Source organism: Narcine bancroftii, chromosome 3 (genome assembly GCF_036971445.1).
Source record: "Narcine bancroftii isolate sNarBan1 chromosome 3, sNarBan1.hap1, whole genome shotgun sequence".
Taxonomy (NCBI): Eukaryota; Metazoa; Chordata; class Chondrichthyes; order Torpediniformes; family Narcinidae; genus Narcine; species Narcine bancroftii.
In genome coordinates this window covers 364,285,605-364,313,090 of record NC_091471.1, presented here as the reverse complement: position 1 = coordinate 364,313,090, position 27,486 = coordinate 364,285,605, and the positions used below count along the sequence as shown (strand labels likewise).

General features: G+C 39.1%; 1 protein-coding gene and 1 long non-coding RNA gene across 16 annotated transcripts in view; one reads left to right on the top strand and one right to left on the bottom strand.

The window, feature by feature from the left end:
- Positions 1 to 27,486, bottom strand: part of LOC138759553 (uncharacterized) — a 596,266-nt gene that overhangs the window by 566,607 nt on the left and 2,173 nt on the right. For 13 of the 15 annotated variants that reach the window (XR_011354926.1, XR_011354930.1, XR_011354928.1 and 10 more), the window contains exon 2: positions 19,943 to 20,175. The exons of 1 other annotated variant lie outside the window; for it this stretch is intronic. This is a non-coding gene — a long non-coding RNA (uncharacterized lncRNA). The remainder of the gene's footprint in view (positions 1 to 19,942; positions 20,176 to 27,486) is intronic. One more of the 15 variants, XR_011354935.1, reaches the window with a different exon arrangement.
- On the top strand, positions 10,613 to 25,590 carry LOC138759548 (putative cleavage and polyadenylation specificity factor subunit 4-like protein). Its single transcript, XM_069930167.1, has 7 exons — positions 10,613 to 10,715; positions 11,791 to 11,841; positions 14,836 to 14,988; positions 15,556 to 15,651; positions 19,113 to 19,206; positions 21,560 to 21,599; positions 25,400 to 25,590. Exons 1-7 carry the CDS (start codon positions 10,613 to 10,615, stop codon positions 25,478 to 25,480), a joined length of 618 nt encoding a protein of 205 aa, XP_069786268.1. The 3' UTR covers positions 25,481 to 25,590.

Sequence of the window (27,486 nt, the reverse complement as noted above, 5' to 3'; positions counted from 1 at the left end):
GATAACCCTAGAAAGGTTTCAGGATAAGATTCACAAGAATATTGGCAAGGCTGGACACCCATGGGTCATAAGAAAAAAAACAGACTATTGCAACGTTTATGGGGAACAAAAGAGAGAGAGGAATTTATTCATAATATCCAGGAGCTGGAGTGCTCTTGTAAAGAGGCAACACAGGAATAACAGCTGAAGGCGGCCTGCTTGCTCTGTCAGACCAGCCAACTTCAATCTGCATTCCACACTCATACCTCTGCCACTCAAGGTTTAGGAGGCAATTAAAACATTTCTGATGAAAAATTACCTGGTCTACAAATAAAAATGAAAGAGAATCCTGCGATATTTGGAGCATGCGCAAATATTTTTGGTAGAAGAGATTGTGCACTTTGGAAAACACATTTTCTTCAAAGCTGGTTTCTGAGAAACAGAATTGAATTCTGACTTGTTTTTTCTCTGCAGACATGATTTAATATTTTTTTGGAAATTGCATCAGTACAAATTTTTTTAATCTGAATGCACAAACTAAAACTACTCCCAACTAAAAAACCCTGCCTGTTGGAAAATCAAAGCTGTAAACAAGGAAGGTAGTGCATTCTGGGGCATGCCAAATTTCCTCTGACATCTGAGGGAGGCACTGGTGCACAGCAGTGGTCCAGGACAGGTTACTCAAGATGTCTACTCTTAGGATCTGCTCCACCTCACAGAATGGCCACAAAAGTGAGGGTAGCAGAATATACCTCCAGCCAGAAGGCATGTTAATGCCTTCTATACAATTTGACAGGGGAACACATAGCCACCTTATGACATTACTATATAAAAAAATAGTACACGAAAAAGTAAGGCAGTATTTTTAGTTAATTGATTATTCAGGAATCTGATGCCAGCGGGGAAGAAGCTGTCCTTGTGCTGTTGAGCTCTTTAAGCTCCTTTAGGTACCTTTTTCCTGATGGTAGAGTAAGGAGGGCATGGACTGGGCAGTGGTGGTCTTTGAGGATAAAATGCTGCTTTTTAAAGACACCACTTCAAATAAATGTCCTCAATGGAGCGAAGTCTGGTGCCTGTGACATTGCAGGCCATTAACAACCCTCTGTAGTTTATTCTTGTTCTGAGAGTTGGCGCCTTTGTACCAAACAATGATGCAACCAACCAGAATGCTGTCCACAGTACCCTTGTCAAAGTTTGAGTCTCTTCAGTGACTTATCGAATCTTCTCAGAAACCTCACAAAGTATAGCCAATGGTGAGCCACCTTTATGATTGCATCAACGTGGAGGTGCCAGGACAGATCCTCAGAGATGTTGAAACCCAGGAAATTGAAGTTCTTTAACATCTCCCCCTACTGAGCCCTTGATGAGGATTGAGTCAGTTCCCCAGACTCCCTCCCGAAGCACCATTAGTAATGAATAGGTGGTCAATTGTTAACTGGAATTCTCTTGGCTTGGCTTCGCGGACGAAGATTTATGGAGGGGGTAAAAAGTCCACGTCAGCTGCAGGCTCGTTTGTGGCTGACAAGTCCGATGCGGGACAGGCAGACACGATTGCAGCGGTTGCAAGGGAAAATTGGTGGGTTGGGGTTGGGTGTTGGGTTTTTCCTCCTTTGCCTTTTGTCAGTGAGGTGGGCTCTGCGGTCTTCTTCAAAGGAGGTTGCTGCCCGCCAAACTGTGAGGCGCCAAGATGCACGGTTTGAGGCGTTATCAGCCCACTGGCGGTGGTCAATGTGGCAGGCACACAGAGATTTCTTTAGGCAGTCCTTGTACCTTTTCTTTGGTGCACCTCTGTCACAGTGGCCAGTGGAGAGCTCGCCATATAACACGATCTTGGGAAGGCGATGGTCCTCCATTTTGGAGACGTGACCCATCCAGCGCAGCTGGATCTTCAGCAGCGTGGACTCGATGCTGTCGACCTCTGCCATCTCGAGTACCTCGACGTTAGGGGTGTGAGCGCTCCAATGGATGTTGAGGATGGAGCAGAGACAACGCTGGTGGAAGCGTTCTAGGAGCCGTAGGTGGTGCCGGTAGAGGACCCATGATTCGGAGCCGAACAGGAGTGTGGGTATGACAACGGCTCTGTATACGCTTATCTTTGTGAGGTTTTTCAGTTGGTTGTTTTTCCAGACTCTTTTGTGTAGTCTTCCAAAGGCGCTATTTGCCTTGGCGAGTCTGTTGTCTATCTCATTGTCGATCCTTGCATCTGATGAAATGGTGCAGCCGAGATAGGTAAACTGGTTGACCGTTTTGAGTTTTGTGTGCCCGATGGAGATGTGGGGGGGCTGGTAGTCATGGTGGGGAGCTGGCTGATGGAGGACCTCAGTTTTCTTCAGGCTGACTTCCAGGCCAAACATTTTGGCAGTTTCCGCAAAGCAGGACGTCAAGCGCTGAAGAGCTGGCTCTGAATGGGCAACTAGAGCGGCATCATCTGCAAAGAGTAGTTCACTGGAATAATATGGCAATAAAAGGTGTTATTGCTGGCACTAACATTGATACAATTCTTGTTTGTCACCCCCCCGCCAACCATCTTCATTCAGCACAAAATAAAGTCTCTCAGGCCTTAATTTGAAAATGGAGAGAACATTACTGTCATCTAGTGGTGACAGAAATTCTTGCTTTATTTCAATGCTTGAGGCAGGTGCAAAAAAAATTCTCAAATCAGTAAACGCTGTAAATGCCACCACAGGGAACATAAAGACATATGGAAGGTCAACAATCAAACCATCCAGATGAGAGACAGTTATGATATTGATAAGAATTATTTGTTTCTTTATTATCAAATTCGATCTTTGGTAAAGCACGTGTTTGGTAGAGATATGATTTTACCTGAAATGACTAAATTTGAGACTTTTCTTATGAAGGTACCAGAGAAGGGTTATATTTCAGTTATGTTTCAAATATTACAGGATGTTATGGATAAAAAGGGTTGGGATAAATCTAAAGGTAAATGGGAAGCGGAAATTGGTTTTATTTTTTCCGAGGATGATTGGTCAGATATTTGTTATGATAATGTAACTAGACTGATAAATGCATGCTATGCAATGATTAATTATAATTTTTTTCATGAATCAGATTTGTGTTTTAGATGTGGTAACGCTGTTGGAACATTTATATACATTTATGTATGCACACACACACACCCACCCACCCACCCCCACACCCACATACCCACCCACCCACATATATATTTTTCTTTCTTTGGCTTGGCTTCGCGGACGAAGATTTATGGAGGGGTAATGTCTGCAGGCTCGTTTGTGGCTGACAAGTCCGATGAGGGACAGGCAGACACGGTTGCAGCGGTTGCAAGGGAAAACTGGTTGGTTGGGGTTGGGTGTTGGGTTTTTCCTCCTTTGTCTTTTGTCAGTGAGGTGGGCTCTGCGGTCTTCTTCAAAGGAGGTTGCTGCCCGCCGAACTGTGAGGCACCAAGATGCACAGTTTGAGGCGATATCAGCCCACTGGCGGTGGTCAATGTGGCAGGCACCAAGAGATTTCTTTCGGCAGTCCTTGTACCGACACACACACACAGACACACACACACAGACACACACACACAGACACACACACACAGACACACACACACAGACACACACACACAGACACACACACACAGACACACACACACAGACACACACACACAGACACACACACACAGACACACACACACAGACACACACACACAGACACACACACACAGACACACACACACAGACACACACACACAGACACACACACACAGACACACACACACAGACACACACACACAGACACACACACACAGACACACACACACAGACACACACACACAGACACACACACACAGACACACACACACAGACACACACACACAGACACACACACACAGACACACACACACAGACACACACACACAGACACACACACACAGACACACACACACAGACACACACACACAGACACACACACACAGACACACACACACAGACACACACACACAGACACACACACACAGACACACACACACAGACACACACACACAGACACACACACACAGACACACACACACAGACACACACACACAGACACACACACACAGACACACACACACAGACACACACACACAGACACACACACACAGACACACACACACAGACACACACACACAGACACACACACACAGACACACACACACAGACACACACACACAGACACACACACACAGACACACACACACAGACACACACACACAGACACACACACACAGACACACACACACAGACACACACACACAGACACACACACACAGACACACACACACAGACACACACACACAGACACACACACACAGACACACACACACAGACACACACACACAGACACACACACACAGACACACACACACAGACACACACACACAGACACACACACACAGACACACACACACAGACACACACACACAGACACACACACACAGACACACACACACAGACACACACACACAGACACACACACACAGACACACACACACAGACACACACACACAGACACACACACACAGACACACACACACAGACACACACACACAGACACACACACACAGACACACACACACAGACACACACACACAGACACACACACACAGACACACACACACAGACACACACACACAGACACACACACACAGACACACACACACAGACACACACACACAGACACACACACACAGACACACACACACAGACACACACACACAGACACACACACACAGACACACACACACAGACACACACACAGACACACACACAGACACACACACAGACACACACACAGACACACACACAGACACACACACAGACACACACACAGACACACACACAGACACACACACAGACACACACACAGACACACACACAGACACACACACAGACACACACACAGACACACACACAGACACACACACAGACACACACACAGACACACACACAGACACACACAGACACACACAGACACACACAGACACACACAGACACACACAGACACACACAGACACACACAGACACACACAGACACACACAGACACACACAGACACACACAGACACACACAGACACACACAGACACACACAGACAGATAATTCATGTTTAGTTTATTGTTTATATATGTTACTTATTATGTGTAATTTGAACAAATAAATAAAATTTTTTAAAAATTCAAACCATCATGCCACAGCATTACCCTCAATTTTAATGTAATAATTAGACCAGATCTATTGTCAACATCTTGTAGCAATATATTTGTCAAACTCACAAAAGTTATTCTGAACTTTATTTGACCATCTCAATGAACTATAATTACCACATGGACTAGAAAACATTTTGACTACAGGCATTCTAAATAGCCATGATCTGAAGCAGTTTTAAAAACAAAATCTATAGAAAATTCTAAAATTGGCTCAATACAAAGCCAGAACCTGCTCCTTCATAAAGTCTCAGCAGGTCTTCTCATCTTTTTATTTTTAAAAAGAACATTCAATGACAATAGAAAATCATAAGGTTTACATTTGTTCATTAGTTTTGAAGTGGCAGGTGCCCAGAATCTTTGACACACAAGATCATTACAGAGAGAGTTTTATTTAGATTTTTTTTTCCTAGTCTCAAAAGCAACAAATGCAGAAAGGAAATTGATTGCAGTCCAGTATTAATGGGCTAAAAAAAAAAATTAAATGTATTAGCATACAGGGGTATCTGGCAAATACCTTGTCACAAATTGTTGAAAAACCTCCATGGGATTGGAGTCTTCAATTTGATTCCGGGGAAGTTTTCAGAGGTTGTCAAAACAAAACCCCTGAAAGTATAATTTCCTCCTGTTCATATCCACTCCCACCATTCTAGCCAGGGCCTTTGTTCCAATCCTTCCCCTTAACCCACACCCCCTTGTTACATGTACTCAATACTCTCCCACCTGGTTCTATTTGTCCATTTTCCCTCCTCCATCTAATTCCATCCATGACCAGCAATCTTAGTCCTCCCTGGCTTCATTCATCACCTTATTGCTCATCTCGTTCTTTCCTCTCACTTCTATACATAAAATAAATGGTGGCATTGCTGAAACTGCCGACATGGCAGTGCTGCCACTGGTGTGGCCTCACAGAGCCATAACACAGTGCTTCCATTGGGTCAAACTGCCCAGTCTGACTGTCTACAACCCTGTACGGGCTTTAAATTGCTTATTAAAGGAGCCCACACTGCGCACCAGAAAATGGGGAGACCACTCCCCATCTGAGAAGCAGAGGAGATGATCTACAGGCTGGTGACCACGGCAGCAGAACAGTGAGGGGTTTTGTGGCTGTAGGACCCACACAAGTGGTGGGCTGTTGGAGGCGAGGCAAGGAATCTACACAGGCTGTGGGCTGCTGGAGATTGCGGTCAAGCAACTTGCATCAGGCTGAGGATCGCTGGCAACTGACTCAAAACTGTCTGAAAGGGTACCAGGTATCAGAACAGGGATGCGAGAGGGTAAGGAGGGCACTGAAAGCTTCCTAATCATACCAGAGATTCAGGTTACCAATGGTTTGGACTAGACTCTGTGTGGCTGCAGGAGCATGGGAGGTGATTCCATGGACATTCTGTGACTCCAGGGGGACTCTTTTGCTTCTCTTTCTCTGACTCTCAGAGGCACTTTGGGCAATTTCTGCCAATTGTGAATCTGTCTGCCTTACAGTAGCCAAAAGATAATTTCATGTATTATGACACTATTTATATTCATCATCATCATCATCATTCAAGTGCCTTTACCGTTCAGCATTGGTGATCATGTCTCTTCATTTATCATAATATCTGACCCTCTGAATAGTAGTTGGTTCCTCCCCGTTGTCCTTTGGTGAAAGCCTCTTCTTTGAGAAGAGACTGAGGTCGATGTTGAGTTCATGATTATACATGGTAAAAACACTGAAGTGGGTTCCTGTTGCCTTCTTCAGTTGTAGTGCCCATATGGGATGGGTAACCCTGGCCCATGACCAGCAGATTCATCTGCCCAGCAATTTTAGTTTTACAATCATAAATTCCAATTTGTAAAATCTGCTTGTAAAAACCATCCACCATCTACAATCTATGGCTTCACATGACCCTGATTGGGAGGCCAAACAAGTACTAAACCTTGCCCAAGGGTGACCTGTAGGCTATCAGATAGAAGGAGCACCTTACACCTCCGTTTGCTAAGCAATTGTGCAGCACCGATACCCAATCTTTATATTACAATACATTAAATGAAATCTTTAATCTATATATTGGCCATTTTCCTGCTGTGTTTCATGGTCTGAAATATTGAAGATCCTTTTTGCCGCCAGATGTTGCTTGACCCAATGAATTCTTCTAACAGTTTCTCTTTGGATGTCAAGTTAATTGGAAAACTTTTTTTTTTTAAAAACCATAAAGGCCATTTTTGTCTGTGATTAACTTTTTACTCATTTTTCTTATCATTCTACATGTTAATATGTTACTATATTGTGCAAATACCTCTTCAGTACAAAGACATCATACAATTTCTCCCAAAAATGCATTTGATTGTGTGGAAACAGACAAATCTCTCAAATCAAGAGGGATAAAGATCTTAATATTTAGAAGCCTGCAAATAGTTGACCATCTCAACAAAAACCTCAATGATCTTCAAAGAACATTAAAACTTCATTTCAGGCTACATTATGTCAGCACATCAAACAAGGGACAACAGGGCGAAAGATGAACAGAATTTCTACTTTCGGAAAGAGTTATGCAAAGAACAATACAAAATATTTCAATGGTTGGTTTTTTATTTTGACAAAAGTACAACCAATTCCTCCAAATATTGCTCCCTGATGTTAAAAACGTAATCCTGTTAGAATTTATTCTTCCCTGCTTTACTGTCCAGATTACTTGATTTGATCCAATAGGTCAAAGGCTAGCAATGAGTTTATACAAATAAGCAGCAATTAAAAATCAACATGGTTTTGGGCAACACAAGAAACCAAGAGGTATGGTTAATGATGCAAATCCAAGGATTACACCCACTCTCTGAATCGACAAACCAGCAAATTAGCTTGAGAATTTACCCTCGTTATTTATAAGGGGCTTCTACAACCCCAGTTCAAAAAATTGTTGTGCATTTGATAGAAGAGAATTGTCAGTGAGGAGTAACAACATTATCAATTCATCCACTAGCCTACAGCAGCTCTCCACATGGATTTTTGTGTTATACATACACAACCTTAGAGAAATAAGAATCTATCCACATAAAGGAACTCAATAAAATATAGTCTTTCAAGTTAATTGCATTTCACTGTCTGCACTCAATTCACTTTGAAAACAACAAATTTGAAATTAAACTGGGCATCAAGCAGGTATCAATTAAAAGGGTACCAAATGAACAGAATCTAAGGAAATTGGAAAAAGTCAAAAGAAAATAAATTCAAACTACATTCAACTTCACAAGCAAAATAATCAGAGTTTGTAAATTTTAAATGAAAATAGAAAACACAGAATCCATTCAGCAGGTCAGGCAACCCACAACAGAAAAAGAGTTAATATTTCAGGCAAATAAAAGAGGTTTTGAGATTTGTTGTGCACTTCATAATCAAAATTTATTGTTTTGAAATTTGCTGTTTTGTGGCAGCATTACAATGCAAACATTTCTACAAACCACATTTCAAAATAAATAAAAATAGTGCAAGAAAAAGTCAAACTAAGACAGCGTCTGTGGTTCATTGTTCATTCGGGAATCTGATGGAAATGGGGAAGACGCTGTCCTCCTGGCTCGGAGTGCTTGTTTTCAGGCTCATGTACCCAGGGCCAGCAGCAGAACAAATGTTAAATTAGCATGTGGGGGGGGGGGGGGGGGAGAAACGGGGCACAATGGAACACTCATAAACTCCCTACGCTTGGGGGGGTGGGGGGGGGGAGAGAATTGGCTGGCTGCTGGGATCTATCTGATGAAGAACGTTAACACTATCCGCCCCACCGACGTAGAAAACGAGGGTGCTGCTTTTATTGCGTCAAGCATCACTAGATGCTGCTGATGTGCTAGTGTCACAGCCAGGGGCAGATGGAGAGTCGCTAGCATGCATCAAGCGAGACACTAGCGACACTTGACGCATGCTAGTGATGTGGGAGGGTTTGGGACAAGTTTGACGGCGAGCAATGGCCACAACCATATTGAGGGGAGGGGGCTTCAGCACCTTGCTTGGGACAGTGGGTAATACCCACAGATACCCAACCACCCTCTCTTGGCGCTGACTCTTTTTTCCTAATGGCAACAGCGTGAAGGGGGCACGGCCTGGGTAATGGGGGTCCTTGAGGAAAAAGACTGCTTTCTTAAGATACCGCCTCTTGAAGATGTCCTCATTGGTGCCTGTGATGTCACAGGCCAAAATAACAACCCTCTGTAGTTTTTTCCTCTCCTTCCAGTATTTTCTAAATTTCACTTTCTATTGTTTTTCCAATAAAATGAATAAATAGTCAGAGACAATCTACTTCATTTTTATCAACATTTGATACATTCTAAAAGATTCTTCCTCTAGACTATCCTGTAAAGAATGGATTATTCATCTTCACAAGTTCTGCACTATCAACTATATAGAATGCCATAGCATAGAACGCGGGCCATTCAGCCCGTCTACTGTGCTGACCATTGTTCAGCTCATCCCAACAATCTGTTCCCATTCCATAACCCTCCAGACCTCTCGCATCCATGTATCTATCCAATTTATTCTTAAAACTCAAGATAGAGTCCACACCCACCCCATCAGATGGCAGCTCATTCCATTCTCCCACCACTCTCGGAGTGAAAAAGTTCCCCCTAATGTTCCTTCTAAACCTTTCCCTTTCACCCTAAAGCCATATCCTCTTGTATTTATCTTGCAGAAAGAGCCAACTTGCATTTACTTTGTCTATACCCCTCAATTTTGTAAACCTCAATCAAATCTCCAAGGAATAAAGTCCAAACCTGTTTAATCTTTCCCTGTTACTCAGCTCCTGAAGACCTGGCAACATCCTAGTAAACTTTCTTTCCTCTCTTTCGCTCTTATTGATATCCTTCCTATAGTTAGGTGACCAGAACTGCACACAATATTCCAAATTTAGCCTCACTAATATACCCATAAACATGATAAAATTAAAAACACACAATAATTCTCGAATGATCCAGTTTTTTTCTGTTTCACAATGAAAAAATTAAAAATAAAAACTAATTATTTCTCTCCTTGAATGCTGCTGACTTACCGTGTTTCTTCACCTTTTCTTTGTTCATTCAAGGTTCCAACATCTGTACTTCATGTGTTGCTCAAAAAATACAATGCACAACACCACTTCTTTCCAGAAAATTCTCTGAAATAGCAAACTCTAACAACCATTCAAACAAAAAAACAAACATCTTGGAGATCATCTAATGATCAGTCCTAATTAAAACATCACATGTGACCTCAACACATCTGAAAGTAATTTAATTAAACTGGGTTATCACCAAATTGGTATTCATAACATCTGCAGTTTATTAGAATAAAATATTTTTTTTTATATTTTTTTTTAATAAAATCCCAACATCCTTTGGTCATTGGTGCATTTATAAAGTTTGGCAAGTCAGATAGATCTTTTGGCTCACTGAAGAATTTGAATTCAAAAAGTGAAAGATGCAAGAATTGATAGCTGGTTTGCAAAAAATGAAATTTGATTTTGAAATTGTACTGGAACAACAAGGAGGAATTCTGGATTTACCTTTTTCTGGCATGGACAGTAAGAGCTAAATTATCACATAAATCTAAAACTGGGTGAATTTAAATGCATCTTCATATAATTTGCTGTTATTCTGGTTTTTTTAAATCTAAATGCATTTAAACTCATTTTACTGCATTTTTTTGTATCTGTTTTGTTAACATTCATTAATTTGAAAGGGATTCACTTTTTAAGAATAACCCAATGATCTCTAAGTAATGCCTCTTGTAAAACACAATTACTTTTTTCATGAGTTTCAGATGTTTACATCAGAAGACAATCTCATTATTGATGTCATGAAACTGAAGTCATAAGGTTCCAACTGAAACTTTTTTTTAAAAAAACTTAATTCACTAATTTGGTTTTGAATTTTGTTATCAGTCATGTTCCTTTATTTGAGGTAACTATGGCATATTTGCTGTTCAATACCAGTCCATGTAATTTGAATATTTTAATAAATGTTATTTTTGGTTGTATTGTCTTGTATTGATGACAAATAGCAAAATTATGATAGTTTCATGAAATTGGTATGAGATTGTTTCTGGCACTCGTATGAAAACTGCAACGGTGACTTTCTGGAAGCATTACTTTCAGTGAGCAGAAGTTTCCTGGCAATGTGTCAGGGCACAATTCAGTCCACCTGCTTTCTTGAATGAGAAGTGACTATATCCTTTTAATACCACTGAACACTAATTAATTAGAATGATTTGTCTCTTTTTGAACTTCAGTCTCTAAAAATATTAATTTTCTTTATCGTGATGGTATGTATTTCAGTTGAAGTATGTGAAACTTTATTTAGACACATTCACAGGCCAATTATAACATTTTCACGATGCATTCAAAGTTTGCACCGCAATATTGGGAAACTATTTTAATGGTTGCTGCGTCTGTAATTCAGTAATTGGAAAAGCAAGTTATTAGCAATATTTATTGCTAGAGGACATTGTGAAACATTGTCAGATGACTTCAAAGAAGTGGAAAAAAAATTATGAACTCTGGTACAACACTGGAAATAACTGAATAACTGTTGAATCTAAAAGTTTACATGGTGATTTTTTTTTAAAAATATATGTGTATATATTTAATCTCTCTACAGAATCTGGTTCAGCAGTCTGCGAGTTTTTTATTAAAGGTGAATGTTTAAAAGGTAAGATCTTTATTTATACAAGAGCCCAGAATGTGACTTGTTTGTATATAGAAATACCTTGTGGCAAAATCATGAATGGAAATGACCTTTGGCTGCAGTGGAATAAGTTTGCTAGCATTGTCATTTACAGATAATCTTGAGAATGTCTTGTGACGATTGACCTATGTGAGGTGACGCTGCTTGATAGTGTAAAATGAAACTAGCTTAATTTTTCAAAGCAAATTTGTTAATCTTTAATCATGTTGCCAATTGTCTTTTTGAACATTTAATGGAAACCTTAGTTTTCAAGCAATGTAAAGAAAATTACAAAAATTGATTAGATGCATTTCTTATAAGTGTAGGATAATGAATTTGTTCTTACTCATGACAAATAACTTCACTTCAAAACTTAAAAAAAATGATGGTGTTAATGTGAAGTATTGTGTATTTTTAATTCAGTATAAGTTATTCAGGTGCTAAACTATCCCTGTCTGTTTATTTCAATAACAATTCATTCCATTTTTTTAAATAAAGAGAACTTTTATGTTCCCTTTATCCTTTCTACATACATCTCAATTGTAATGGACATTTATTACATGTAATAAATGGACATGAAACATGTATTGAGGTTTGTGTTATAGAACACAGAACAATACAGTACAGGTTCTTCAGCCCTCTGTTGTGATCCATATATTCCTTCCTTTAAAAAAAGTACTAAACTCCCTCTGCCCCATAATCCTCTATTTTTCTTTCATCCACATGTCTAAGAGTATTTTAAATGCCCCAAATGTTTCAGCCTCCATCACCATCCCCAACAAGGTATCCCAGGCACCCACAACTGGTTTTTTTCTTTAAATTACCCTGACCGCCACTAAAGTTCCTTCTGTAAACTTTGTAACAACTGTCCTCTGGTGTTTGCTGATCCTGCTCTGGGAAACAGGTGCTGGCTGTCCACCCTATCTATGCCTCTCATAATCTTGTGGGCCTCTATCAAGTCTCCTCTCATCTTTCTACACTCCAAAGAGAAATGTCCCAGCTCTGTTAACCTTGCCTCATAAGACTTGTTTCCCAATTTAGGCAACATCCTGCATGAGACATCTTGATTCTCAACTACCTGTTCCTCAGTTGACTAAATCTTTCCTTGTTCATTGGTGTTAGTGATGGTTGCCTTCACTGAAGGGCATGGTTTCCAAGGTCTCAGTCACATTGGGTTACATGCCCTAAACCCCATGTCCAGGTCATTCCTAGGGTCTTTAACCCTTTGGACTCAGGCCATTTCTAACTTTCATAATATTTACTCTGGTCTCCATCCATGAGTACACTATGAAAACCAGGACAGAGTACATGTGCTTGTTGCTGGTTCTGGAAAATGGGGACACAGACTACATGCACTTGTTGGTAAGTCCAGCAGGGACATGGAGTCCAAAGGGTTAAACGTGCAGTTTCCAATAAAGGTCTTTTAAGTATTTATAGTAATCAGAAACATTTAAAGTAAGGTTATTTTATTTAAAAAAAAATAAAATTACTTGAAATACTTTGACTAGAAATTAATTGAATCATAATAAAGTACTGATATTAGAAAACACAAAGTAATCTGCTGCAAGAACTCAGCAAGACAAACAGCCTCTGAGGGGGAAAGTAATTATCGATGTTTCAGGTTGAAACCTTTCATCAATCTTCTATCAGATTGGTTTTGCTCCAGGTTTCAGCATCTGCAGCCTCTTGTTTCTAATACAAATTTTGAGTTGAAATTACCTGTACTTTGTAATTAAGGTTAGTGACCCCATTCATTTTAATGCAGTCATAATGGATCATTTAAAGTTGAGGAACGGAAGGCCTAGTCCATACTGCCCTTTGGCTCAGTAGGTTTGTTAAACTGCTGTTGTCTTAGTGCTGTGCCCATCTGTGGAGTGGGAGGTCAGATGTGCCAGCATTAACTTTTCAACAGGTCTCTGACCTTAGTGTTTTAATATAGATGTGGGAAGCAAGTGCCCCTCTTGAGGGATACTGCCAGCAATTCACAATGTTTTATCCCCATTTAACAGCCAGTTTTGGAGCATTCTCCAACTTCTGCATGAAAACTATGAAGTTTGTGGATCCCATGACATTCATTATGTGATTACCTTGATACAGAATGAACCAGGTTCCTTTCCTTTGTGTTTTTTGACAATGGGTTTTGGCTTAAAACATCGACCATTCATTTTCTACCTCTGATGCTGTTCTATCAGCAGATTGTGTTTGACTTCTTTCTACAGTAAAAACTCATGGTATCTCAAATTCAAGCAACTGGCAAAAAAAATCAAGAAAATGAATGTTAAAAATTGAAATAAATATTTTTTTTACCTATTTTATTGTTTAAAATTGTAAATGTCCTCTGAAGTTGCACATAAACCTTTGGTGAAGATGGGAGCAAATATTCAGCCAGTGGAGGGTCTTCATCATGCTTTGCTCACAGCTGCTACTTGAATGGTGTCGTCCAGAAATGAAGAGCTGGTTGATGGTGCTCACCATTGGGATGGCTCTCACCAATGGGATGACTCTCAAAGTGTATACTTATCCTTGCTTAGAATGTCTCCCCAGTCTGAGACTTTATTTGTAAACTTGGGAGCGGGGGGGGGGGGGGGGAAGTTAATTATCTATGACATTGTTTGTCTTTTGGGTGGCTCTTGTGGAGGGGGAGGAATCTGCAGATGCAGAGACAATTAAATGTTTTCAAAGACTGTGATTGAAAATAAATTAAAATTTTTAAGGTTAATATATTCACGCAAGTGAAGTTTGTTCAGAGTAAGTACAGTGTAATAATTTTCTTTTGTCTTATAAACTGTTTATTTTTAACGCAGGTATTTTAGTTAGACATTGTAAGAATAAATCTCAAGTAACCGGAAAACACACTTATCCAGCATTTATCAATCCCCAAAGGTGTCGGATTCTGGGGTTTTGCTGTATTTTCTGACTGTGCAGATACACAAAATATCTGAAATGTTAGAATTAACCCTGCCCTCTTGCTTGTTACAGAAAATTTGTGCCCATTTCGCCATAACTATGGTGAGAAGTCCGTTGTATGCAAACATTGGCTCCGAGGCTTGTGCAAAAGGGGGGATCAATGTTCATTTTTGCACGAATATGACATGACAAAAATGCCACAGTGCTACTTCTATTCAAAATATGGTAAGATTTATTGTTGTGTTTGTATAAATTCCTAGATACTTGGGTTCAGAAATGACAACAGAGTTAAAGTATCAAGGCCAGAAATTTCCATGTAAAGTTCTCTTTTTAAAAGAAGAGGCCTTGCTATTGGCTCTTGCTACTTAAAGTGGTGAGTATGGAATTTTGGAATTTAAAACAAGACAAAGCAGTTTGTTTTTATTTAAAAAAAAATGAAATGTTGGTGCCACCACCTTCATTAGTACTTTCAAATTAAACCACAATGTGCCTGTTGAAATTATTCATATCTAGGGATCAGCATGCCTTCATTCTTTCTAATGCTTCCAGGAACATCTGACTAAAATTATGAATCAAAGATTCTGGGAATAGCAATACCAATCCATCTGTCTCTCACCCACTGGATGAAATCTGATGAAAGGTCCATGAATTGAAACATTAATTTCACTTCTCTCCATCAGTGCTGCCTTTTGGGCATTTTCTGTTTGATTTCAATGTCCAGCATCAACATTATTTTTCTTCTGTGTTTACCTGCAGACTGAAATGTTAAGACATTGTTTAAATGTTTTGCAGGGGAATGCAATAAGAGAGAGTGTCCTTTCTTGCATATTGATAGAGAGGTAAAAGTTGAAGACTGCCCATGGTATGACAGAGGATTCTGCAAAAAAGGTCATCCATTTGTCTTCATTTATTGTTGATACTATGTTATCATTTAGTCAATACTATGTTAATTATCACCGAAACACGGAAGGATAGAAACACGGAAGGATAGAAACACGGAAGGATAGAAACACGGAAGGATAGAAACACGGAAGGATAGAAACACGGAAGGATAGAAACACGGAAGGATAGAAACACGGAAGGATAGAAACACGGAAGGATAGAAACACGGAAGGATAGAAACACGGAAGGATAGAAACACGGAAGGATAGAAACACGGAAGGATAGAAACACGGAAGGATAGAAACACGGAAGGATAGAAACACGGAAGGATAGAAACACGGAAGGATAGAAACACGGAAGGATAGAAACACGGAAGGATAGAAACACGGAAGGATAGAAACACGGAAGGATAGAAACACGGAAGGATAGAAACACGGAAGGATAGAAACACGGAAGGATAGAAACACGGAAGGATAGAAACACGGAAGGATAGAAACACGGAAGGATAGAAACACGGAAGGATAGAAACACGGAAGGATAGAAACACGGAAGGATAGAAACACGGAAGGATAGAAACACGGAAGGATAGAAACACGGAAGGATAGAAACACGGAAGGATAGAAACACGGAAGGATAGAAACACGGAAGGATAGAAACACGGAAGGATAGAAACACGGAAGGATAGAAACACGGAAGGATAGAAACACGGAAGGATAGAAACACGGAAGGATAGAAACACGGAAGGATAGAAACACGGAAGGATAGAAACACGGAAGGATAGAAACACGGAAGGATAGAAACACGGAAGGATAGAAACACGGAAGGATAGAAACACGGAAGGATAGAAACACGGAAGGATAGAAACACGGAAGGATAGAAACACGGAAGGATAGAAACACGGAAGGATAGAAACACGGAAGGATAGAAACACGGAAGGATAGAAACACGGAAGGATAGAAACACGGAAGGATAGAAACACGGAAGGATAGAAACACGGAAGGATAGAAACACGGAAGGATAGAAACACGGAAGGATAGAAACACGGAAGGATAGAAACACGGAAGGATAGAAACACGGAAGGATAGAAACACGGAAGGATAGAAACACGGAAGGATAGAAACACGGAAGGATAGAAACACGGAAGGATAGAAACACGGAAGGATAGAAACACGGAAGGATAGAAACACGGAAGGATAGAAACACGGAAGGATAGAAACACGGAAGGATAGAAACACGGAAGGATAGAAACACGGAAGGATAGAAACACGGAAGGATAGAAACACGGAAGGATAGAAACACGGAAGGATAGAAACACGGAAGGATAGAAACACGGAAGGATAGAAACACGGAAGGATAGAAACACGGAAGGATAGAAACACGGAAGGATAGAAACACGGAAGGATAGAAACACGGAAGGATAGAAACACGGAAGGATAGAAACACGGAAGGATACTGAAGAAATAGATCTAATTCCCTCTTAAATATATTTAATGAACCTGCCTCTACTGCCCTCTGTGGCAATGAATTCCACAGATTCACCACCCTCTGGGTCAAGAAATTCCTCCTCATCTCGGTCCTAAATGGTTTGCCTATTATCCTCAAACCATGGCCCCGGGTTCTGGATTTTCCCACCATTGGAAACATCCCATCTGCATCCATTCTGTCCAGTCCTGCCAGAATTTTGTCTCTATGAGATCCCCTCTCAATCTTCTAAACTCCAGCGAGTACAATCCCAATTTGCGCAATCTTTCCTCATAAGTCATTCCTGCCATTCCAGGTCTCAGCCTGGTGAATCGCCTCTGCACTCCCTCCATTGCAAGAACATCCTTCCTTAGATAAGGTGACCAAAACTGCACACAATACTCCAGGTGTGGTCTCACCAAGGCCCTGTACAGCTGCAGTAAGGTATCCTTATTCCTATACTCAAACCCTCTTGATATTATGAAGGCCAACATACCATTTGCCTTTTTAACCGCCTGCTGTACCTGCATTCTCACCTTCAGAGACTGATGTACAAGTACCCCTAGGTCTCTCTGCACTTCCCCATCTCTTAATCTATTGCCTTAATCTATTGCCTTTCATAGTTTTATGCAAATATAATAAAATTCTTTGCAAGGTTCAAAATCTTACAGAACTATTTCCTTTTTTTTAGGAAGTGGAAAAATACTTTATTCAGAGTTCCCCAGAAACTGATTATCTTCCTTTTCTACCTTTGATCTTTGCACCAGAGATGCAGAACAGTGAATATTTTTAGTTTATTTATTTGGGCTCTCAGTAGGGCAAGGAAGTAGAATTGGAAATGTGACACATTTATTCATTTATCTTAATGGAATTGTACATTGCCACGCTCGAGTTCCATTGTCCTCAAAGGAAAGTTATGATAAATTTGGTTACTAATGGATGCACGATGTTAGAGTAACAGTGAAACAAGAATAGATCTATTGTCTACTATTTGTATGTGCAATCAATCGACCATCAAATGATATTCATTGTACAATGACCCTGCAAGCCATTCTCACCTTTTAAGAAAGTTACCCACAGCTTATGACCCCTGCTAGTTTTCCTATGATTTTTGTACTGACAATTTCACTAGTTACTTCATTCCAGCTCTCAATGTTTTGACATCTGGTATTATTGTAAACCACAAAATCCAACCCAGTCATAGTTTTAGGAAATTAGAGATCCTACCATTAATATCCAATCTACCAAACTCTGGAAAAACAAACCTGACAGGACAACATGACATGAACTGCAGAGCACTTGTTGAGATTAACCTAAAAGTTGGGTTGTATAGTTGCCTTGTAGACCCTGAACTTGGTTAAACTCGCTGCAGGATCGGTAGCCCAATTAATTTCCATGACAAACCAACTCAGGCACCATCCTGACGTCAGTAATGTGGGTTTTGAATTCCCTTCTTTTTGGGCTCCTGAGTTGGTTTGTTTCCTGCTGCAGTGGTCCTCCACAATCAGAATTGACAGACATGACACAGATGATGCCCATTAACTTTACATCTGTTCCTTGTAATTCATTGGTAACGTTAACAGAAATTTAAACTTCATGCTGCGTTTGTTTTTTAACTTGCCTCATTGTCACACTAAATTAATCTTGTTGTATTCAATTATTATTTTTCTTGTTTACTGAATGTAAACTGGAAAAACAACCATCTATTAGTCAGAAGATGCAGGCTGCTTGGACTAGCCTTGATCAGGACAGATACTGTGTCCTAACTTTAGTGAATAGCATATGTCATTGACATTTCAAGTAAGTTACTGAATGTTCATTGTCGTAAAGCAGGGGATGAAGTATATACATTCAGGTGTAGATTTAAACATGTTGTTTTCTTTAAAAATGATAGATGGGAATTAACAATTTTTTTTTGACAATTTTGTCGATTGTGCATTTGTTTACATTTTGCAAAAACAATGACCAGTCACAATAAATGTCTTCACTTTTTGGTCCTGTGACAGGGCCTCTGTGCAAAAATAAACACACCAGGAAGGTAATGTGTGTGAATTATCTTGCCGGCTTCTGCCCTCAAGGAAAAGAATGCAGATTTTCACAGTAAGTATTACAGTTGTACTAAACAGCATTCTGCTTAGCTTGTTGAACATCAAACTGTATGATGGCTTTTATTACAAATAGAATAATGCAAAGAGGTCATAAATTTTGATAGACAAGGTTTTGAAATTTTTACAGTAGTGTACAATTTTCGTCTCTATTTAAGATGTATTTGTCTTTGAATTGATGCAATATAGATTTGCTTTATTTATTCCTGCATAGAAAGGTGTCTTTTTTTTAAAAAAAAGACTGGCCTAAATTCATGGGACTTTGCAAGAAGTGAGCCTAATATTATTGAGACATACAGGATTGTCCAAAAGTTTAACAGATTGATGACGAAAAGCTGTTACTTCAAATCGAAGCTTCTAGATCCAGATGGAAGAGTTTTGTTGTAAGAGTCTAATTGTTTAGAACGGGAATGAGAAAAAAATTCTGTGCCATGAGTAGCAAATTTTGGAATTCCCAGATAGCTGAAAATATGCTATCAATTCATCGTGTCCAAAGCTGATATGTAATGAGAAAAGTGGATGAGGCACAAGATCAGCTATGACCTTGCTAAGACAAAACATAAGAAGTTGTATGACCAATGCCTCCTCTGTTTCATCTGCCATCTGGTGGAACAATGTCAAAAATTTCAGGTTTATGAAGCTACGCGTAAAAGTAGTTGAATTTCAGGTTACCTTTATTACTTGCAAATTATGCCATAAAGGGGTCTTCAAAATTAATTGGCAACACTCACAACTGCCAAGGTGATCCTTGCTTCCACTGTCACTTCATTATCACGATGCCACTTCAGAACTGCAGTAAGAAAGTGCCTCATTGTTGGAAATGGTCTCCTTCAGATGAAATACTCAACTAAAACAGTCTTATTCATGTCAGGTTCCACAGCACTTTAAAATTGGAGAATTCTCCCTCTCAGAATTATTAAAAATTGCAGTGAAAGTAGATCTTTGGTCCATTGTGTACCTGCCACTGAAAAGAAACTGGGCTGTCACTTAAAAATTTTTGGTCTATTGAATTCAGCACAATACATCCTCCAAATACCTGGTGTCAGTATTCACCAAGGAGAAGGACATGGGGATAGTGAGACCAGCTAGATATGTCCTGATATTGTAGGGCATGTTGTAAAGGAGGAAGTACTAGCTCCTTGATGAACACTAAGGTGAATAAGACACCAGGACTTGATGGGACCTAATCCAGGTTATTAAGGAGTAATGTTAATGAAATTTACAAGTTCTGCATGGGTGCAGGAAGCACCCCAATGCAGTTATCAACATGATGGAAGAAGAATTGGTGGGTGGTGTCTGGGTAGGATCGGATTGTTCCATGTAGCCAACAAAAAGCTGGCATAACTGGGGCCCATGTGAGTGCCCATGGTAATGAGTCATAAAAAGAGAAGTTAAGGCTGAGAAGTTCTTCCAGGTAGATGAATTTTGGATGCATTTTGCCAACTTGCCCTGGATCTCATAACCCTTTACCTTTTGAACTAGTTTCCCATGTGGAACCTTGTCAAAAGCCTTGCTGAACCATCTCCTTAGTACCAGAAACACCATAACCCTCCTATGATTGGCTCCCTTTCACTTGTTTTTACATGGAGTTCCTCCTATTAAATTCTTCAACCTCCCCAACATTCAGAGCTGAATGCCAGTAAAAGAAGATTAATTTAGGGAACTGTCCTAATTCTCCATGGTTAACGGTCATCTATTCCCTCTACCTCCTCATTCTTAAGGTGGCCATGTGGCTCTTGCATTCTAGCCAAATAGGTCTCAATGACATGGGTACACAGCAGCAATGCCAACTGCTGTTAAGCTCAGAAAAAGCTTTTGCAGTTGTACGGCGTGTAAGAAGCATCTTGGAGTTCCCTCATGGTACAGGATCTAAGATGAGTGGGAATACAGAGCCTGCAACGCCTTGTTACAGAGAAATCAAAAGAACTAAAGAGTCCCATATGAGACTAAAGTAAACGCACACCTGTAAGCCTCTTGCCTTGAAATTGTTGCTTTAAATGATTCATTTTTGCTTTTCACCCAGGTGTCCAAACGACCTGCCCACAGGTTTCTCCGAATTAAAAAGCACTATTCATTTATCCACTGCAGACACTTGCTGGTCACAAATTGGTGTACAGCAAGAACCACAGGAATTCTTGCATTTCAAAAGCGATCAAGATGTATGGCTTTTTAAAGTGTTCCAAGGAAGTGATAATTAGCACAATAAAAGCCCAACTCACTGAAATCAACATGAATGTCAAAGCAGACTCATGGGCATTGCCAGAAATAAGAGGTGTATGAGAAGTGGATGGGGGAGAGGATAATGTGTCTATGCAACAACCAGACTCACTTTCTATTTTCTTTAATAGCCCAAATAATGAATTTATTAAATGGAACATGGAACCAAAGGTAGGTATCAAAAATGTTAATTTAAAATTAGAAAAGCGCCTTCACTAATATTAGTTGTACCAAGGGATCATTTGTTATTCATACTCCATTCAAGTATTAAATCATTAATGCATTCAACTCCAGACAATCAACCTAAGAATGATATGAGTTAATTATTCAGCAGTGGAATTTACAGCAAAAATGAACTCGTCATGTTATTTTAGAAATCTTAACGGTAATGTTCCAATGGATAAATGTCCTTCATTGTATATGGTACATAAACTGCAGAAGAGTAAATACAAGCTGACCAACAAATGCCAATTTATTATGCCAGCAGATTCTCCTACCATGCAGAGCATTTTAAAGCATTTATCATCATTTATAAAGTGTTTTATAATCGTTCCACAAGTTATATTTCTAGCTAAATTTGAAACCTTTAAATTCTCATTTAAATCTCGATCGAGCACCTATATGCCATTTCAATTCCCTCATGGACAGATCCTGCCATATAATTCACTGCATGTTAAATTACATGGTCATCTCAGTGATATCCATTCTGTTGCAATTAATTTAAAATACACTGATAGCAATAAAGGAACAGCAATAGTTTCCAAGTATCAACTGGAAACATGATGGGGAAGAATTTGGTCTTTAGTTACTAATATTAAAGTGAGTATACTACCCACTTCCATTTCCAGATCCAGTTCTCAAATTGAATACAATTACCACTTAATATCAAGCACATTGAATGCTTAATAACCAATGGTGATTATTATTTCTGTGTATTAACATAACAATTACAGCACGGAAACAGGCCATTAGGCCCTTCTAGTCCACACCGAACCCAACACCCCTTTCTAATCCCACCTCCCTGCACGATGCCCATAACCCTCCATCTTCTTCTCATCCATAGACCTGTCCAACCTTTTCTTAAATAATACAATTGACTCCGCCGCCACTATTTCTCCCGGAAGCTCATTCCACACGGCTACCACTCTCTGAGTCAAGAAGTTCCCCCTCATGTTACCTCTAAACCTCTGCCCCTTAATTCTTAACTCATGTCCTCTTGTTTTAATCTTTCCTCCTCTTAATGGAAATAGTCTATCCACATCCACTCTGTCTATCCCTTTCATAATCTTAAATACTTCTATCAAATCCCCTCTCAACCTTCTACACTCCAAAGAATAAAGACCTAATCTGTCCAATCTCTCCCTATACTCTAGATGCTTAAACCCAGGTAACATTCTGGTAAACCTTCTCTGCACTCTCTCCACTCTGTTTCTATCCTTCCTATAATTAGGCGACCAGAACTGCACACAGAACTCCAAATTAGGCCGCACCAACGTCTTATACAATCTCAACATCACCTCCCAACTCCTATATTCCATTGAGAAATGGATGCAGAGGATGGGGAGAGAAAATAACATTAAAAAATTTAAACACAAACAATATGTCAGCAGAATTAAATGCCACAATAGTAAAGTGTTGCTAATAGAAATGTATAATCAAAATTCTAGAAACACCTGAGCAGGCCAGGCATTAATTTGGCAGAGAGAAACAAAAGTTACTGTCTTAAAATGTTACCTTTATTTTATAGATGCTGTCCAACCTGTTATTTCCAGCACTTTGATTTACAACAATATTAAAAATGAATCACAAAAGGAACGTCTGGCCTACTCTCGTGTTTCTTTTGGAATAAATGAAATATTAACTTTCTCCTTCCACAGATGCTATCTGACTTGCTGAGTTTTCCAGTATTTTTATTACACATTTTTGCATTAGCAATGAAATGCTATGCTTGCCTCCATGTCTACATATTTCTTTTCATTAAAATAAATAAATGTTTTGATTTTTTTTCCACCATGGCCGATTTGCTCCATTTAGGGAAGCCAACAATGAAGTTTTTTAAATTCTTTCCACATCAACTTTTAGTTCACTTTGATGAATGTAGCTAGAGTTCCAGAGACATGAACTATTTCATGAAGTTTTGTGGGAGTTTCATTTTTAATTATGCCATTAAATATCTCAAAGTAAACTTGCTTTTATACCTGTGGTCCTGAAAATATTGTTCACCTCCATGTGTTGTTGGAGGAACAGGAGAATGAAATTGAGAAATTAAAGCCACCAGTAGATGGTTAGATAGTTGGGGGACTGAAGGGTAGACACTTAAACAGGGGAATGGATGAAATGAATAGAAACTAAGAATATGACAATATTTTGAGATGAGCCCTTTGGAAGAAATTCACTTTATAATTTTTTTAAATTCCTTTGATGCTGTCAGGTATGCGATCTTACTGCAACTATTGGCCTATCAGCATTAGTGAAAGATTTCCAATAAATGAATATGTTCAAAAAGCAGGTAATGTGGAATAGAAAAGGGAAAAAATATTTCCCTCCCATAGAGTATTTCCCAACAGTTAATCATCACAAATTATTAAACACGCAGGTTCCATCAAATGTCATTTTTGCTGGATTCTGGATACTTTTGGGAGAATGATTGTGAACTGCTTTCCTGAAATAAAACACTAAAATCTGGAGATACTGTGATTGAATTAAAAACACAAAGAAACACATTGTTTTTCTCCCTGGACATTCTTCATCTGGATGGCATTAACAATGACTTATCTGGTTTCTCCATTCTCCCTGCCCCCTCTTCCCTTTGTCTCTATTCCCTTAGCTTTCCACACCCTTCCCTCTCTTTTCACAGAGCCATCCCTTCTCTCTTTCCCACCCCCCCCCCCCCCCCACTTGCTGCTGTGCCCTCCATCCCTTATTCACCTATTACCTCCTCTCTATGGATCTGTGTGCCTCCCCCTACCATTTTGTTCAGGCACTTGCTGACGAACTTCAATACCTTGTTGAAGGGCTCAAACCTTAAATGAATCTTTGTCTATCCATTCAAAGTACATATTTGACCTGCTGAGTTTCTCCAGCTTTGTGTTTTTGCTACTTTGCTGCTCCTCTGGAATACATTAAGATGAAACTGCAGCTTGTGGAGTGGAGAGTTTGATCAGTCTTGAGACTGCACATACGCCATGCTGTGTTGAGATGGAAGATTTTGTTAACTGAGGGAACCACATCCTTCAGTTAATCCAGACATTTCCAAGCTAGTGTAATGCAACTAATGGGACTGCTCAACTAAAAGTTGGTATAGTTTTGATAGGTTTAATGGCTTCTTTCAGTGCTGTAATCATTCTAATTCTATTGTTTTGAGATTCACTTAACATCAGAGGCTCATCAGCATCTTGAGATTCCTTTATTGTCATATAATAAAACGGGTGTAATATTACACAAGATTAACTTTAGTCTGCCATAAGGCAGACAAAGTTTCACCATCAGCAGAAATTGCCCAGTGCCCCTTATCGTCAGAGAAAGAGAACTAAGAATCCCCTCAGAATCATTGATCTGGATAAAATCAGAACGTCTAGTAACTATTTATCAACAATGCATGACAATGTAACTTCCAAAACCTATCATTGTTAATTGTTCACTTCAAAATATTTTAGCAATAATTGCTCACAGAATGGATAATGCAATAATCCAATTTAGTGCTTTCCCCACCTCAACAAATTATGGGTGATCAATTATTCCATTCATCAAAAATGGTCACAAAAATAAACTATGGAAATGTTGTGCACGACTGGATGATTTCACAGTGTATGAATTGCTGCTGGGTCTTGAATACAATATTTGGTCTGAATTTGAGGTTGGAACATAAATAGTCATAGAGTATTGCTCGCAATGTAGTTACTAATATTTCACATAAAATGGAAATGGTGCTTGTTGATCTAACAATAAAAGCAGACTTTGTTCTCCTGCAGGAAATGGATATGCTATCTCCATATCCTTCTGTCAGCAACCAAGGAACAAAATTCTACAAAGGCTACAAATCTCTTGACTAAGTCTGTACTTCAAGGTATACCTTGTTAAGTACTCCCATTGATTGGCTTCTGGCTCTTAAAATATGTTTTTGTTATTTACTTGGTGATTAAACAAAATAAAACTTCTTAACACAAGTTAGTACCAGCTTTTGTTCATGGAATTACTAACCAGTTGACTAAGGTTGCAGAGTTTCAAAATAAAGGAAAACACATCTGATGCATCTGTAAGTCTACTCTTATGAGCACCTGGAGATGCTCGTTCTTTCAAGTATGTCTTCCTACTTTATTGTTCTATAATTAGTAACGAGGACATGCTAGAACTACATAATCAATCAGAGAAAAAAGTTTTGATTTTATTTATTTGAAAATATTTTACCTTATTACAAAATATAAGTGAATGCAAGTTTATTAAAAGGATCAGTTCTAATAGCTGAAAGAATAGGTAATCAAATGCTCTTTAAAACACTGGACAACAAAGATTTTTCTTAACACTTTTGGGTGCATTTTATGGATTTTGGACTACTGATCATGAAAATCACCATAAAACTTTCCTATTACTTTTTTAGATGTATCCTATTTGTATGATTTTTCTGAAATTTTTTAAGTTACTTCAAGCATGTAAAACCATGAAGTGCAACATGTCATTTTCATTTTCTTCATTTGCATTGGACGACTTCCCTGCGGATCTTGGTGCTGCCAGTGACGAACATGGTGAAAGGTTTCACCAGGTCATGACAACCACGGAAAAACAGTATCAGGCAACTCAAATCCATCAATGCTGGCCAACTATTATTGGAACCTAACACGAGAGGCATCAGATGCTGAGTACAAACGAAAATCAGTGGCAGAACTTTAGGTCAGTTGAACTAATGCAATGTTCATTGTGATTAAATATGCTACATTCAATAAGAGTGAATGTTTCTCCAACTTCCTACAGCAAATCTGAAATTATCTTTGTGTTCAGCTTGAAGTGATCTATCATAATCCCTTATTATTTTCAGGATGCAAATTTTGTTAAAAAATTTGTTGATCCATGTTATGTATTGACTTAATGCAGTAATGTTTCCTATATTCTTTCCCTTCTCGTGCATTTTCATTTCTTTCGTGTAGGGAGAAAGGATTATGCAAACAAGTACAGCAACTAGAATTAAGGCCACAGACACTTAACATATCAATGGGAGCAACTGTAAAAACTGGACTTTTATTTTTATCCAATATTACAAGAGTTCAAAAATATCTATGCAATTGTATTGTTTCATCCTTCATCAAAAGATAATGCATTAGATCACAGTTTCCATCTTTCACCAATTTTCCTTGCAACTTAAGATGTGAGAATGTCATGAGTGTAATTTCATATTTTACAATACAGTACTTGAACAAGGGGTCATTATCCAAGTATGAAATATTGCAAAGTTGCCAAGCAGTTCAACCAAACAGATTTGATCTGTGAATGGACATGGGGGCTAACAATTTTTTCACCTAACAATGAGGGCAATTTGTCCAACCATACCCCATTAACAAATTGACTGTAATCAAATTAACTGTGTACAATGAATGCATACAGTATAAACTTGAAGACATTCAAATTTTAAAAGATTTGAGAAAACCCAACAACTCAATATAAACAAGAATCAGCTGAAGAAAAACATTAGTATTTTTAAATTAGCATCTTTACAATTAATCTGTATTATATTTTGGATATTCATGGCATAACAGAGTTGAGATCAATTCTGCTGCTTGATTTGGTTTCCTTCAGATTCATTTACAGAAAGCCCTTGACTCTTAAAGAAAGTTCACTGCATCTATGATCGTCAATTCCAAGGCTGAATTACCAAGATCAACTTCTAACACGATATCCTGATGACCAGTTTCAATCATTTGTTTTCAATATCATGCTGGTTAAAGGCATAAATCATTAGAAAACAAATATTGCCTGACCTGTGATGCATACCCAGCATTTTGTGCATTCACGGAAGCAAAAATAGGTTTCTTAATTAAGAAGAAGTTGGTTGGCGACCATGAGCAAA